At 41.9% G+C, this 17,517-nt stretch overlaps 1 protein-coding gene across 2 annotated transcripts in view; it reads left to right on the forward strand.

The window, feature by feature from the left end:
• Window positions 1-17,517, forward strand: part of LOC138493249 (T-kininogen 2-like) — a 209,602-nt gene that overhangs the window by 61,360 nt on the left and 130,725 nt on the right. For both annotated transcript variants that reach the window (XM_069620384.1, XM_069620383.1), the window contains exon 5: window positions 11,019-11,120. In XM_069620384.1, the coding sequence (XP_069476485.1) occupies window positions 11,019-11,120 (102 nt within the window). The remainder of the gene's footprint in view (window positions 1-11,018; window positions 11,121-17,517) is intronic.

Genomic DNA, 17,517 nt, shown 5'->3' on the forward strand with positions numbered 1-17,517 from the left:
CGGGATTATTTGAGTAGAAAAGCCGAATGATATAATTTGAAATCTGGAAACCTAACCCCACCCTTGTCAAAGGAGGACTTTAACTGAGCAACATCAATTCTTTTACATTTACCTTTACCACATAGAAAATGAAGTAGGACAGAATAAATAGGCTTAAAAAAGGAGAGAGGCAATGGGACTGAAAGGAGCTGCAACTAATATAAGATAATTGGGGAAAGCATCATTTTAATCGTGTCTAGACGACCCCACCATGAGAGATAAAGGGGAGACCATCTGGAAGTTAGATCTTTAAGTTTATCCAACAGTATGCGTGCATAAAGTTTAATAGTTTGATGAATTGTAGGAGCAAAATGAATGCCAAGATATTTGATAGAGTCACTACACATTTAAAACCAAAGGCATCAATTTCATCTTTCAAACAATAAGAATTAAGGGGTAAAATCTCAAATTCATATCCCGAAACTTGACCAAATTGATAGAGTGTGTTAAGCAAATTGGGGAGATGGTGTTTGAATATTTTGATAAGGATAAGGATTTCATCTGCATATGCTGCAACTTTGATATGTGATGCACCACCCATAATTCCAGGTATGTTTTTGTTAGATCTAATGCGTTCTAATAAGGGCTCCAGTGAAAGAATATATAGAATTGGGAAAAGAGGACACCGCTGAGGATTTTTGGGAAATGAAGTAGGAAAATAATGATTTCAGTTTAGTGAAAGGGAATGAGCTAGAATATCAAAAGATTTGGCCGACAGGCCGTCCAGTCCAGGGGCTTTTCCTCTGCCTAATCCTTTAATAGCTTGGGTGATCTCGAGGGATGTGATTTCATTGTCTAGGTGAGAAAGGTCAATATGTGGGTAGTATGATCTATTAATTTTATTGAGAAATGAATCAATATTCTCAGAAGGGATAAGGATATCAGGGGTATATAATCTTTTGTAAAAGTTTTTAAAACAGTTTAAGATTTCATCTCGAATATTATGAGAGGTGCCTGATTCATCTTTAATGTGTGAAATATATTGCCTTTCTTTTTTTGTTTTCAAATATGAGGCAAGTATCTTACCAACTTTGTTCGATGTTTGGTACATTTTAGTTTTATGTGTAAGTATAGTACCTGCTGCTAGATCAGTTAACTCATTATTATTTTGAAAGCGTAGGGCCATAACAATACAAAGATTATTATTGTTGGAGTTTTGGTAATACTATTTCTCAGCCAATGTAAGTTGTGAATAAAGATCATTGAGGTGTTTTTTCCACAACTTTTTCTTTTTCCCTGAATAAGCCATAATGTGGCCTCTAAGTGCAGCCTTACACGCATCCCAATTGTTCACTATAGAAGTATCACTGTCCTGATTGTCAACATAGAATTGAGCCGACTGAATAAACTGCGGATCTTGTAATAGGAAATGTTTACATTCCCAACAGGAAGATGTCTTATTCACATCATCTAGATTAAATGAGGTGCATACAGGGGGTGTGATCAGAAATTATAATGTTGGAGATCAAAGAATCAATGATGGTTCCGGTGAGTGTTTTTGAGGAAAAAATACAATCAAGGTGGGGGAGTGCATTGTGAGGAGATGAGTGAAATGTATATTCAAATTGAGTGGGGTGGGAGAGCCTCCAGGAATCAATTAAGCCAGTTTCAGCCAGGCAGCCTACAAAGGACTTGTGGGATTTAGAAGCTTTAAATACACAACTAGATTTTCGATCAAGATACGGATCAAGGACCTGATTAACATCCCCACGCATAATTAGATTAGTGAAATTGTTTTTAAGAATCATTTGCTTGACAGAGGTCCAAAAAGTAGGATCAGGCAGGGTAGGCCAATAGATGTTCAAAATAGAAACAAGTACAGAATTAATCCTTGACCCAAAGGGATTTGAGCTTCATAGCCTCATTGCTTGATAAGTGAGTTTCCTGTATGCAGGCAACAGGCGGTTTGAGTTTATTAAGTTGTGAAAGAATCTTACATATTTTAATAGGATTATTGCAACCTTTGATATTCCATGTAGCACATTTAAATATCATTTAACACTTGAGTAGTGGTAGGGACATGGTATAGAACTATACTAACAGCAAAAATTAAAGTGGTAAAAATACATTTGTAACCCAATACACCAGGAAGAAGACACAAAAGGAAAACACATAGGGAATAATGGAGAGGGAGAGGGAGACTGATCAAAAACTACACATTTGGAGACAGAGAGTGAGGAGAAAACCTCAGGATCAGAAAAAACATAAACATCAGTTTATATGATAACAGGATAAGAAAAGAGAGGGGAGATCAGACCAGGAGATGGGAAAAAAGGATGAAAAATACAGCAGGTGTAGGTGACACTTGCAGAGCCTTCAAAAAGAAAGACGGCACAGAAAAGGAGAGGGACGCTAAAACAGCGACCGTCCCACCAAGGTAATAATAATGAGATATTAAACACGGCAAAAAGTGAACTACAACGAACAGGTGAGATGTTGAGAGTTTCATGTAACAGAAGAGGTAGAGGGGTTTGCTGGAGAAGATGTGTCCATACTTTCAGTCTTGATGGAACATATTAAAGCCTTTAAGTCATCCGGATCATCATACATAGCAGAGCGACCTTCATTACTTTAAATGAACATGGATGATATAAACCATAGCGGATGTTGAGTTGTTTCAAACCTGGACGAAAGGATAAGACTACTTTCCTACATTGAGCCGTGCTTCTAGCCACATCCTGTGAAATGTATAGTTTGCTTCCATGCCAATAAGAGATTTGATTTCTCTGGATTTCGATAAAATGAGCTGGAGCTGGGAGTATTCAAGTAAGTTGAATATCAGGGTTCTGGGAGAGGGACGAGCAGAAGTGGAGATTCTTGGTTGACCAATACGATGGGCTTGTTGTATGTTGAAAGGGGTATCCAAGGGTAGATGAAGAAAAGCTGGTAGGAATCTTTGCAAAAATGTGATAGGGTCAGATCCTTCACAACCTTCTGGCAGACCTGAGATTCGGGATTATTGTGTCTGCTTCTATTTTCTAGTTCTTCGTTGTGTTTCTGAAGATCCTTGATGGATTTCTTGAGCTGTACCACTCTGGGGGAAACGTCTTCCACATGGCCTACCCTTCCCTCCACCTCCTCCATTCTGTTTTCAAAGCCAAGCCATCTATCATCAAGCTATTGGAGTTTTTGGTTTGTTGTCTCCATGAAAGGTTTTAGAGCTCTGATTTCAAATAGAATGACTTAAATAGATGGATCAGTGGCACTTATCAGAGGTGGAGAGTCACTTTTGGGCCTTTTTAGATTGGTAGAAGAGAGATTAGAGGCTTTAGAAAGTGGTAATGATTTTTGGTTGTTCTTGCTGGTAGCCATTTTTGCAGCAATTGACGGATGAAAATTATTCTGAGTGAAAAATCTGACTAAAGGCCAGACTAAGTAAACAACGTAGAACCCAATAGGCAAATGTTGAGTTATTTGGTGGCTATACTGGATCCCAGATTCAAAGTCAGCACACATGACAAAATAGGATAATGATTTAAATCCTATAGTACCTGTTCGTTGTCAAGAGTTTCTTTTTAGTTATATTACTTATAGCATAACTCCTCATTAGTTGGTTCCACCAAAATAAAACACAAACCCATCTCTTGTTGAGCAGTTGTGCAGCACAATGTGATAAAGCTTCAGTTATTGAGGTGAGATGTGTATTGTGCCACAGTAACAGCAACTGAAAGGCACCAAATACGAATTGATTCATTAAATGTGGAAAAATATTGACGAGGCAGCCGCATTTAATTTGTTATGCCCCGTAACTGGACTTATAACATGGAACGAAATGCAGGAATTTATAAAAGCGCTAAATGAAAAATAGACTTTAACAAATGTAGTGAAGAGAAAACGTTAAGTATTTCTGCAGGCAAGCCATAGTTCATGAATGCTGATGAATGTGAAGAGAGATGACAATAATGGGATGAGCTGAATAGCGTATCACTTCCTTGCTTTGTTGTTTCGTAATGTATGGTGGTAAAACCAACAGACCGCTTAAATAAGATGAAATGTTTTTAGAGTGTTATGATACCAATTGTCAGCATAGAAGAAGAATAACAGTTTTAAATATTGCTCTCACGTATAATCGTTGTAAGCAGTGATGCACTAAGTCCCGTTCGCCTGTGGTGGCATAGACCAGGAGGAGGAGCTGTAGAGGCCGAAGCCGGCGCGTCACAGTAAGAGTGATGCTGAGCCTTTCCTCACGAGGGGCGGTCCAAGGAAGGTGTAGCTGGCGGCCGAATCACCCTGCTCTGTGACGCCGATTGGGGAAAGGCAGAAAAGCGTCAGGACTTCCTCATAAGCCCACGGTGAAAGTTCCTGATGTTGCAGCAGCAGAAAGGTAGAAAGAATGAAGGGAAAAACACAACAAATGCTGTTTATGAAAGGTGGGACGGTGCGGCTAATCTACGCGGCCATCAACCTTGGCGCCAAGCCCCAATTAAGCATGTTCTTATTTGACATTGACAGTCAAAAGTAAAATGCAAGCATTAGTCAACTTAAACCAAAATTGTTTTGTAAAATGCACAAAGGATAGTTTTCAAACAGATGATGGCCTCTGAAATAAACAGGAGTCATGTCCATTTCAGAGGACATGACTCATGTGGTGGTCAGTCAAAAGGCCGAAAACAAAATCTCGAATGACAAAAAGCACGAAACAAAAATCTCGAACAAAAAAAATATCGATTTTTTTATTTATTTATCTATATGTGTTTTTGAGGTCAGGTAAGTTAAAAAAAGGGGTAAAATAAAATAAAAAATGAAAAAAGGGGGGTTGGGAGGAACCCCCCCATTTTGAAAAAAAACGCATTGAAAAAAAAATTCGATATTTTTTTTTCGAGATTTTAAATTTGTGCTTTTTTTTTCAAGATGTTAGTTTCGAGATTTTGACTATAAACCGACTCATGTTTGCCATGTTTGCCAACATGCCATACTTCGAAGTGGTTTAGCATGCACTGAATCAGTCTGCGTGAAATCCAGGGTTCTGCAAGCTTGCAGTACAACATCCAAATATGGAAAGAATCTCCAAGGTGATGTGCTTGTCTCTTTGAATGAAGTGTCATCTGTAGATACATGTCAACAACCCTGTTGTGGCTTCAGAAACATCCAAATCCTTTGTAAAAACCACAACATCGATTTCTATGACAAAATGCTGCTTTTGGCTTGCTTGGATTTTTGTTAAATTTATTCTTTAGAGTAAAATATACTGTTGGAGCCGTACGTGGGTTTAATGAGTCTTTACTGGGTTCAAGGTTCAGGTAAGTACATGAGGGCAATCAAGTAAATGACATAGGCAGGAGGAGACATCCACCGGCCCCCTTGTCCCTTCAATTCCAGGTCCCAACTGCTATCCTTGGAGCACTCATGCTAGGTGGAACACTCATGCACAGTTCAGTCCAAACATTCCACAACAACACTCTGGACATGACCTAGGCATACACACCATGGACAGAGATCAGATCAAAACTTAACACATCTTCCCCCTATACATAACCAGACAACAGCAGGATAAAAACACAAGGAGAAGATGCACAATTGCTCTGAACTAAGGTGATACTGACCACACAGGTCAAATCCTCCAGAATGCAAACTCTTACAAATCAAGCTACTGCCCAGAGCAATACATTGCTGACCTCACCATTCCTTACACTAGCTTAATAACAGCTAAGCATCCCCACATAAAGATGCATCAACTCTGCGGCGGGCCCACCACAGACGTCAAGCGAAGGGAACCAGCCCTCATTCTCCAGTCAACCATGACCACCATATCACAAGCCAAACACTCTTATCATCAAACCTCCAACTAAAAGGTGTGCACAAACACCTTCCGAACCTAGCACAAAATGCCAGGACTAACAATTCCTACAATAAATACAGCTGACGGGACTATTCCCATCAACATGTTCCACCCACTAAACACAAAGCTGACCACTGCCCATGGCACACCAGCACATAACCAGCCACTCTTACGCACATGCCACACAGTCTCGAATTCAGCATTAAACATGGAGAATTTTACAAGAAAAATCTGCACCTGAATTAGAACCATAGTTTAAGCCTGCAGAGAGATACTGTGTGTGCACATGGAAACATTAATTGGTCAAAGATACATTTCATCTGTGTGTACCTGTGGAAAAATAATTGATTGAATATACAATGCATCACATGTATCAACATTTGCATTTTCTCAACTTTAGTGGATTGCTTTCCCTTTAAACAAAGCAGCAGTTGCACTGCTCAACTGACCATGCATGCTTATGGGCATGTTCATCAATGGCACCACGCCTCAGCAACCAACCATAATGGCATACAGTATGCCAAATTAGCAAACAATATGCCCAACCGTGACACCTCCTTTGCCATACCAGAGGTATCTCACGTGCACATCCAATGCACCTCCTATGCCTGACCAAAGGCATCTCTAATGCAAACTGTGGCACAACCTATGCCAACCCAATGGCATCTCAAATGCAACCGTGGCAATTCCTATGCCGGACCAAATGCATCTCCAATGCAAACTGTGGCACCACCTATGCCAACCCAATGGCATCTCAAATGCACTTGTGGCAATTCCTATGCCGGACCAATGGCATCTAATATGCTAAATACCATACTAATGGCACTTAATGTGCCAAAACAATGTCCAACAACTTCTCAAACTGGACACTTCCTCTAATGGTAATCATGTTATCCATCAATTAATAAATGACTCTGCCCTTCCCATAACATACCAATAGAACGAATCAGACTTAAAAGTGGGCATTAATACCATGTATCAATAAACGCCTCCCAAACCCAACCATTAAAGTCCTCAGAGCCCCATTGGTAAGGTTCCTAGGGAAAAATGCAGAGTTATAAACATATAATAATTCAATATGGAATACATTACATCATATTACCAAAATTGCCAAAATAAAAACGAATGGCAATCCCGCAGTGTAAATGCTCAACCCATTATGGCTTGACCACAATATTTGCCAAAACACAGCGAACCCAAAAACAACCCCCCAGTACTTGAGGTTAGAATATAGTTGTTCCAGTAGGTCGTGGCACTTCATTTGCTGTCCACGTTTGCTGCTTAAAATCCTTATAAACGTTGTTGTCGCCGAAATTCCCTATGACCCTGCAACGTGTCTTTGTATTGATTCCATCACCGACACAAGTGTTTGAGAAAAATGTCCTTTCTTTTCTTTTATTTATCGACAACCTCCTGCGCCTCAAGTTGCGCTTCCCATGAATTCCTGTTAGGCAAAATTCCTGATATAATGCAGTACATTAAATAAACCTTTATGTGGCCCACTGATTGACAGAGCGTTCATTGTCCAACATTGACTTCCGTATGAAAACCCGGAACTAGAGCACGCTGTCTCACGTTGGAGGGTTCTTTTTTTTAACCTTCGTAACACTGTTCGTGACGCGGAGACTGAGCTGGCGGGTCCTGGAATGCCAGAATATAGAATCCAGGCCAGCCACAATCACCAATACCCCCGGCCTTGTCGTGACATCACCATTCGGATGGTGTGAGCGGCCACGGACGGAGAGCTCCGCTGCAACCGTCACCCTCTCACTGCCAGGAAGGCGAAGCACGCAAGGACCATCTCAGCACTGCGCGGGCATTGCTGATAATGCCGCTGTCGGGACCGCACACTCCACAGCCCAGAATCAAAGCAGCAAGTAAGGAGGAGGTAAGTGCCCGCACATTAAATCTTGCTCCCATTAGAATGGCACCAGCCGCGCCGCATTTCAAGGCCAGCTGGCCCTCAGGACCTCCCGCCGCCGTACGTTGCTAGTAGTAGGCGCACACGTAGGCTCCCGAACGGTCCTCCGTTAATGTCAGGGGCCATTCAATATGCGAGTTTGCACAGGCATAAAGTGACACTCCTTCAGGGAAAACACCCACACCATATCGATTTCCAACAGGGCTGCTTCCCCAAGCATATGGCCCATTGTAGTTCACTGCCCCCTAAGATACAAGCGCCAGCCCCCATTAAATTGCTACTTGGCGCAGTCTATGGCCAGCTCTGGCACAGGGGCATGCTCACCTTATGGCCAGGGGACATCTTGGGGTAGCCGGTGGATGTCTCCTGCTCCTCTGGTGTTCTGCCTCCATTTTCTTGCTGCATGTGCCCTCTGTCACTGGACTCCTTCTCCTGAAGTGCAGCTTTCCAACCTTGTACAGCTCACACTCACCATTAGACGTTCTCTGGTACAAATCCTCGTCGCCAATGTTAAATTTATGCTTTAGAGTAAAATATACTGTTGGCGCCGTACGTGGGTTTAATGAGTCTTTACTGGGTTCAAGGTTCAGGTAAGTACATGAGGTCAATCAAGTAAATGACATAGGCAGGAGGAGACATCCACCGGCCCCCTTGTCCCTTCAATTCCAGGTCCCAACTGCTATCCTTGGAGCACTCATGCTAGGTGGAACACTCATGCACAGTTCAGTCCAAACATTCCACAACAGCACTCTGGACATGACCTAGGCATACACACCATGGACAGGGAGCAGATCAAAACTTAACAATTTTCTTATAAATCCCAAGCTTACAAATTCAAAAGAAAGTGAATCAATGCAATGAGAAAATGACATCACAACTGCTCTGCAATCAGTTATTACACTTCAGCTGTGATGTCACAATGCATGCTGCTTGAGCCAGCAAAGGTCAGAATTGCAGCTGTCACTGCAGCAGTTAATCAAAGTTGTTACACGCTTTTCAGACTCCCAGGTTGTTAAATAGTTTTGTGTGACACTTTACAGCCAATAATTGCCAGGGATCTGCTTATGGTAGAATGTTTTATTTGTGCATTGCCGAAATTCAGCACATGTGAGCAAGAAGCTGAATTGTATTACTCATCTTAAAATACAAAATGAAAACGTTTTTTCAATGCCTTTTATTAAAATGTTTAAACTATTTTTCTGCAACACATGAAAGATGCATATTAGCTTTTTTAAATCCAAACAGATTCTACATTGATTATATGTATAAGGAAATGGAAGATCTCTTACATTATATGAAGCAAGAGGCCAAGTATTAAAGGGGATAGCAGTGTTTGGCCATGTATTATATATAATAAAATAACACATACTGTATCTAAAAAGGTTATTGTGAGTACCCTCGGAGTTCCGTGATCTTATAAAGAAATGCAACCTTCGGCTTCGCTCCTCTATTTGGTCACAGAACTCCTCAATGACTTGCAATATCCTTATAATGTATGCTAGGCAGTGTTTTATCCCATAAATAAAACATTGCAAGAATCGGAAATCGGATGGTGGAGTGATACAAGCATATCTTAAATCTTTGTAAGTTGAAATTCTTTTCCTTGTTTTCATAGTTTCTTTGGAGCAACTTCTTTCTTCTATTCAAAAGGACCCCTGTCAAGTAATGTGACTTTCCAGTTGACCAATCACTCGGAGAAGCAAACCCTCTGCTTTTGGAAAAGCCAAGTTTCTTCTTTGATATTCCATTACAATAAAACCCCAATATGTAGCTAAAATATGTCCAGCCCCTTTGCACAATGTTGTGACTGTGCAGGAAATACAGCATATGTTTCTACATCGTACGGTTTCATTTTATCATTATGAATCTGATTCCGCCATAATCCGAGTGAGAATGCAATGTGGAATGGAATATTTTTCAGGCTTCTTTAGGATTTATGTTACTATAATTCCATGTTTCTGGGATACAGTATCAAAATTGCATGTTCACAGTGTTAACCCCGGTGTCAAAAGCTATGGAATGACACATGCTTGGGTACATTTCATTTTCTCGTTATTTTTCATTTGATCCTAAAAATGGAACAGCCTAGAAACTCTAGCCAGATCTCATTACACGCACTCAGCTTGCTTTGCAATATACAAAAACATGTTACATACGTAGACCTTGAACTGGTAATTTTGACTCCACAAGTCAGAAGAAAGTGATATGTGTAATGCACCTCAAACCCCCAACCTTTTATGTGAATATAGATTGCACTTTTGGTGTCCACATCGCATTAAAAAGTGTACTTTGTGCGAGCCGTTTAGAGCAAGTTGATATATTGTGTAACTCTTCCCCCTCATTAATGGTGTATATCTTCCGCTAGCAACTCTACAAGCCTTCTCGTAATCTCTGCTTTTCCTCCTCGAGTTCCCCTGTGGCCCCGAGCCCTCCCCGTGCTTCCTCTTGCTTCCGCCCTTTCTCTCTTCATGCGCCACTTGCATGGATTCTCTTCCCCTGGATATCCAGATGACATGTATTTGCTAAAAGCCAAACTACAAACCTACCTCCTCGCCTCAGAGTTACCCTCTTAGCCTACCTCTCATCCACCTTCTAGCTAGCATTTCTCCCTCGCCTCTAACCTGCCTCTGGCCTTCATATTCTCTTCCTGCACTCTAGCACTTTATCCATCATGGTCACATTCCTAACACAGCTGGCCTACGTACCGCCTACCTTCACTTAAACATGTCTAATGTTGGTTGTCCTTAATCTATGTAGTTCCACCCATCCTCTCCCACAACCGGGTCAGCTTGTCACTCGAACTCGCCCCATTATAAGAACCTCACTGTTTCCCATCAAATCTGCTTTCTTATATATTGTTCGTTCTTTTGCGATCAAAAGAGCATTGTTCCTGCTTGTATATAAAATAAAATAATTTAAAAATGTTATCCCTCTTTGACTACCTCTCTAAGGTACCATTCCTCGTCAGCATATTAAACTGATAATGATTAAACACATTATTCACCTCTAAAATGTAATCTTTTATAGTTGTATAACAAATCCTAAAAATGATGTGTTTGCCCCTTAGAACATCCTAGGACAGTGTGGTTTTCTTCTAGTGTCTTGACATCCCATGCTTAATTGCCCAAAGACACAGAATAAAAACAGTTTCTTGTTGGAACAGATTAGGAAGGCATTCATGGATTACACTTCACATAGTGTGCACTTTGTGTATTAATTTTTTTCGCACTCCCGCGTACACTAAAATACGTTTTTTTTTTCTATCTGTGGTTCTGATAGGTGGTGGCAGGCTGGAACTATAACATTGAATTCACAATCAAGGAAACCGACTGCGCCAAGAATGATTTTCCAAGTTTACATGCAGATTGCAAGCTACGTGACGTAAGTAATTTCTACGTAGATCCTACACGTGCATGGTCTGTTGCTAACACCAGGGCAAAGGGCAACTGAAATATATTTAGGTTCAGGTTGCATTGCAAAAGTGTGAAGACAACACCTGAAGTGTGTAGCCTTGCGATTAACTTGGCTGTGTGTTTGTTTAGTTAATTAACATCTTTGAGAGTAAGTGGGATATTTTCATAATTTACAAATTCCTAGCTTTTAGAAAAAATGTATAGATCTCCACATCACTCTACATCGAACCATATAAAGGATGGCATGGGCATTTTTTTGTTCCTAATTACACATTTGTCTCGGGAGGATAGCTCAGGGGCAATGTGCTCGCCTTGGAAGCAAGACGACACTGAACAACACAGGTTCGATCCCCGGGTCCGTGCTTAAAAATCTCTGGGTATTAAGTGTGTTATAAATAAGCTATCATATCTGTGGTTGCTACACACAGAAGCTTGTCAGAGGGTATTGAGTGATTCCCATCTTTTAGAGAGTACCTGTAAACATTAAATGAGTGTATCACACATATTTTTCCGTAGTAGTGGCAAGCTCATGCTGATGCACCTGAAAGTACTTTCATGTCCCCTTTGTACCTGCATTTCTTGCAAAAGTCTGCATGTAAGATTGCCAAAAATTAGCGCAAATGAATGGAGCCCAGAAAATGATGCCCTGAGATACATAGCCTCAGTTTTATTCATTATGTTGTATATCTAATGTGATAGATGTACTGTGAGATGTAGAGAAACAGGAGCACTGCTCATTTGTTTGTGATAGGAATGATAACTACAGCCTTTTCCCTGATGGACGGGGATGTGTGGGCGCATGTAACCTTTTGAAAAAATCTCTTCAAAAGGACATTTTGCATCTGTAGGCAGCACTCTCAATTGACCAGTGTTGTAGAATGTACACAAGAGAAATGTGCAGTGACCAGCAAAGAAACTAAAGTCTACGCTTGGGTGAATGTATTCAGTCACGTCCCAAATTACCTGAATTCCTGCTATAATCTGGATCCACATAACTGTATGGATTTCTGAAAGATTCAGGTAGCCACATGTTCTTGTCTATATAAGGAACTTGCTGCAGTCTTTGGCAGGCTTTCAGAGAGGGAGGAGGGGGATAGCTCTTTCTGTTGATTTGTGAGCTGAAGCATTTTACTTAGGCAGGGCTTTTAGTCATTGATTTCCATGGTTATTTTACGCATTGCTGAACGGAATATTATTTTATTTCTTATTTTTGCGAAAAATCGTTAACAATTACCTGTATTTCAGTAAAAAAGAGCAGGCTAGGCAAAGCTTCCTAGGGCAACTTGTTTGCATATTTTGTTCTGGTGTGACTTGACTGAACGTGCACTCGCACACAACATGGTTGCGTTCAATAACTGACATCAGCCCTTGAATTTCCTTTAAAATGTATTAGAACACAGTGGGGGGGAAGGGAAAATCCTTTGGGGCATACTGTTAAAATGTTTGCAAGGGGGTGCTGATCACTCAGGCAGTAACATTAGTTGAATGGTTATTGGGAACAATGGTTGATTAAATGCATAATTATGCACAATCTGGTTGAGTATAGTAGCTGACATATAAGACAAGAACACCTACATTTCTTGTCAAATGTATTAGCACACTATGAGGGAAAGTCAAACGACATTGGGGTATGCAGGATGATTGAATACACAATCATTTATGACCTTGTTGAGATCAGTAGCTGACAACCAAGCACTTAATTTATTAGCACACTTTGAAAGAAGTACAAACATTATTGGGGTGCGTTGGTTGCATGAATGGGCTCTCACACAGAACTTGATTGAGTGCAGTAGCTGACACAAAAGGGTACTTGAATTTCTTGATTAAGTTATTAGCGTATTTTGAGGGAATGCAAATGTCTTTGGGATCTGCTTAAGCCCATGCTCAAGCATGACATGGTTGAGCGCAGTTTCTGACACACGCTAGCACTTTGTCAAATATATTAGCATATTTGGCATGAAGGAAAAACGTCTTTGCAGCGTACTGGTTTAATTGAGTGTACACTCATGCACAACTTGGTTGAGCATGGTATATGACACACGCAGCACATCAATTTATTTTACAATTCATGGGCACAATTTGATAAGTGATCAAATATCTTTGGGGCATACTGGTACCTTTAACATGCCTCATATATGACTTGGTTGAGCACAGTAGCTGGTACACACAAGTATTTGAATTTCTTATCAAGTTTATTAGCACACTTTGAGGAAAGGTCAATTGTCTTTGGGACATGCTGGTTGATTAAATGCATGTTCATGAACAAGTTGGTTGAGTGCTGTAGCTGGCCTGCATGAGCACTTGAATATCCTGTCCAATGTATAAACACATATTGAGGACAATAAGGCATGCAGGTTAATTTAGCACGCTCAAACACTTCTTGGTTAAGCGCAGTAGCTGACCCACATGAGCACTTGAATTTCTTGTCAAATAGTAAGCACAATTGGAGGGAATGGCAAAAGTCTTTGAATGTAGTTTGTGCTTTGGTCGTTGATGTTTGGTATGGCTGATGCATGTTTGCTTTGTTGAGTTTGATGCGTGTTTTGGCAAAAGTGTGTTTATTGTGTAACGAAGGGGGATGTGTAATATTGAGCTTGCATCAGTACATCAATGCAAGATACAGAATGTTTACCTGGCGGATTTATGTGCGCTCAAGGTTCCAGGAGTGACAGTTAGGTTTTTACAGGATGGTAGATCAACTTGAAAGGATGTATTTGATATGGCTCCCTACCTCCCTTTCTCTTCTGTGCTCTGTAACAGAATAAAGCTACTTTACATTTATACTTAACTGTGTCAGCGTGCCTCCTGCTTACCTATTCACTGCCTGACCCAAATACTATAGTTATTGAACACACAACTTAGTAAAGCGCAGTGGCTGACACAAAAATGAACAAGTGAGCGTATTTTCAAATGTATTAGTACCATTTGTGGATAAAACAAATGTCTTTATGGCTTACAAGCCGATTGAACATGTGCTGTTGCATGACTTGTTGAGTGGAGTAGCTGCCGCAGATGTGTGCTTGAATTCCTTGCCAACTTCATTAGCATACTTTGAGGGAAGGGAAAACATCTTTGCAGCAGGCTGGTTGACTGATCATATGCTCATGCGTTACTTGGTTGAGCACAGTAGCTGGCACACATGCATACTTCAATTTCTTGCCCAATTTATTAGCACACTGACAGAAGGGCAACTGTCTTTGGGACATGCTGGTAGCAGCACACACAGCTTTGTTGAATGCAGTAGCTGACACACACAAGGGCTTACATTTCTAGTCAAATGTATTGGCACACATTGAGGGAAGGGCAAACATCTATTTTTCTTGATATATTTGTTGGAAATGAACGTGTATAAAATAAATGGAGCATGAAAGCACAGGCAAGACAGATATTACAAAGCTAGTGAAACAACAGCTGTCAATCGTTTGTGATGATCCACACCAAGAACTCGTACGAGAGAATATTTCATATGTTTTGCTATCTTTCCGTGACCATCTCTTTAAGATGGAGGATGCTATGCTCTAGACTATGGAGAGTAGAACAACACATTGACAAGGCCCAGTTGTAAGATGCAAGATTGCACTCAAGAGGAATTTGCCCAAACATTTGCTTACAGTGAGAAGGTATGAGGGGCAGGAAAGAGCTGAGTGTCTCCAACAAGCAGTCAGAAGTCTTGCATCTGGTAACATCCTGTTGCCAAGTGCAACTGTGTCCGGTACAGGGGAGCCACATCTAGGATGTGCAACTGTCATACGAACCACTGTGAGACTAATGTCCTTGTTTGCCATTCTTCAACATGTCTGGGCCAGTGTGTAGATCTTATAGTAGAACGTGCCCACTGCTGCACAGATGGTGCATGCATATGTGAGTGGCACATGTCAGCTAGGAAAGGATGATGACCGATTGCAGTATTGGTTCTCGAAGCGGTCTGTGCGGCCAGCAGAACTTGTCTATGTGGCCATGAACATCCTAAACTGCCCCCAGCTAGTGTGTAGTTAGATATTGTTTTCAGTGCTGTTTGAGCAAGTGTCCATTGCAGCATTCAAAGTCTCTCTCCGTATCTCATGTTGAATAAATGGCATTCATCAAAAATGAATGAGCACCAAATCCAAACAGACTGGCATAGCAACAGAAACCGTCTCCTCAAAGTTAACGGCTACTCAAAGTTAAGTCAGAGGATGAGCTCTCTCTCCGAGTGGAAGAAAGGCAAGCCAGGGCTGTGACGTGGAGGTAGCAACTCCTTTTGTCTTCATGGATATTACTAGCTCAGGGCCTGAAGATAACATTACACTGTGGTGGTAAAGGTGAATGGACGCACATTTTCTGGTGAGGAGGATAAGAATATTTGCTGTAATAACACGCCTGATACATTTTGCAAAGCCACAATCAGAATGTAGCACAGGGGTACACGTGAAAAGTTCATAATTGGACAAACCACTGTACCGAGTGAACCGACTAAGCCCCTCACACCTAATTATTTCTGCACTTCTGCACCGAAGATGGCACACACACACACACACACACAACTGCTAATGCATTCCCAAAGGGGAGGGGTTGCAAAACTATTTTTTATTGCACTCCCACAGGGAAGGTGGTGAACAAGGACACGTTGCTGTACTCCCACAGGCAGGGAGAAGCACACATTTTAATGCACTGATGCAGAGTAGGGGGTGCACACCTAATATCTGCTGCACTCCTTCAGAGAAAGATGCGCACACACATTTTGCCACACTGCCATAGACAAATGGGGGCCCACAGACGTTTCCCATCCACTCCCGCAGGGCAGGGGGTGCACATCACGTGTTTTGTGCAGTCTGACAGGGAAAGTGGCAAACACAAATGATGCTGCCCGCCCGCAGGAAGGGGGTGCAAACACAAATCTCACTAAACATGTAATCGCACTCCCTCAAGGAAGGTATACAAATATCGTTTCTAATGTACTAATAGAGGAAGGGGATGCACAGCTAATGTTTGCTGCACTGCCGTAGGTAAAGGAGCTAATACACAAATGTTGCTACATGCTCACCGGAAAAGTAGTGAATGCACACATTGTTATGCACTTCAGCAGGGACAGGGATGCAGACCTAATGCTTCCCCACTCCCAGACAGAAAAATATACACACATACACAGTGGTGGAAATGTGGTGGGGATCCCACAACACAAGGGCCGGGGTGGGGGAGGGTTTGGGGGGGCGGTCCCCGAGGCGGTGTGGCTCATAGAGGACATCCTGCAATGCAGGAGATACTTTTAAAAAAAACAAAGCACCTGCGACAGCAGCATTGCCTTTTACCACCGGCTTTGGCACTGGTGTGTAATGCACAATTACCGCTATTTTTTGTCTCCAGCCAGCATTGGAGCGAACAGACTTTTGTAGCATGCCTAATTGTTTACCTACTCCCAAATGGAGGTGAGTGCGAACACACATTTGCCACATTCTCACAGAGAAGGGGGCGCACACACAAATGTTGCCTCGCTCCGCAGGGATGGTAGCAGACACAATTTCTAATGCACTTCAGCAGATAAGGCGGTGCACACCTAATATATGCCACAATGCCACAGGGAAGGGATACACATACACATTTGGCAGCAATCCTGCAGGGAAGGTGGCAGACACTTAATGTTTGCTGCACTCCCACAGGGCAGGGGCCCACACACACATTTTACAACACTCCTAAAGGGAAGGTGGCAGACACAATTTGGAATGCTTTCCAGCAGGGAAGGCGGTGCACACCTAATATAGGCCATAAAGTTGCAGGGAAGGGGGGCACACACAAATTGTGCTGCAATCCTGCAGGGGAAGTGGCAGTCACCTAATTATTGCTGCACTGCCGCAAGGAAGGGGGGTGCGCATTCACCCACTATTTGTACGTATTTCTCACGAGATATGACCCTGAATGGGAGAGGAGACTCATGATGAACCCACTCTCAAGTCTGAGCTGAGTACCCTCAGGTAGTGGGACTTATTGCACAACACCATTACCAAATCTCTGCAAGGCATATTGCACCATTCCCTGAGGTTAGAGTGACAGGTACAGAAACAGCCTTTCAACGAAAGGTGAAGAACACCTTCTCGGGTATCCCACCATCACTAGGCAACCTCTCCTGAGCTGATGTTGAGCATTTAGGTCACTGTCTTATTCCTCTGCGACACTGGCATTGGGATCAACATCCAGATGTTAGGAAAGGGATAGGAGGGAGGGCTAGAACAACTGTACATTTTACTCAGCCAGCGCAACAGTGAAACACAATTTATGAGGATGATGTTGCTTCCAAATATCCTTTCAGGTCCTCCCAACAACATCAATGTCAGTGGGTCATAAAGGGCAGGGTTTGGGGCTGGAAAGCATCATGGTTCTGGACTAAAGCA

This window comes from Ambystoma mexicanum, chromosome 10, assembly GCF_040938575.1.
Source record: "Ambystoma mexicanum isolate Mex_15411 chromosome 10, UKY_AmexF1_1, whole genome shotgun sequence".
Taxonomy (NCBI): domain Eukaryota; kingdom Metazoa; phylum Chordata; class Amphibia; order Caudata; family Ambystomatidae; genus Ambystoma; species Ambystoma mexicanum.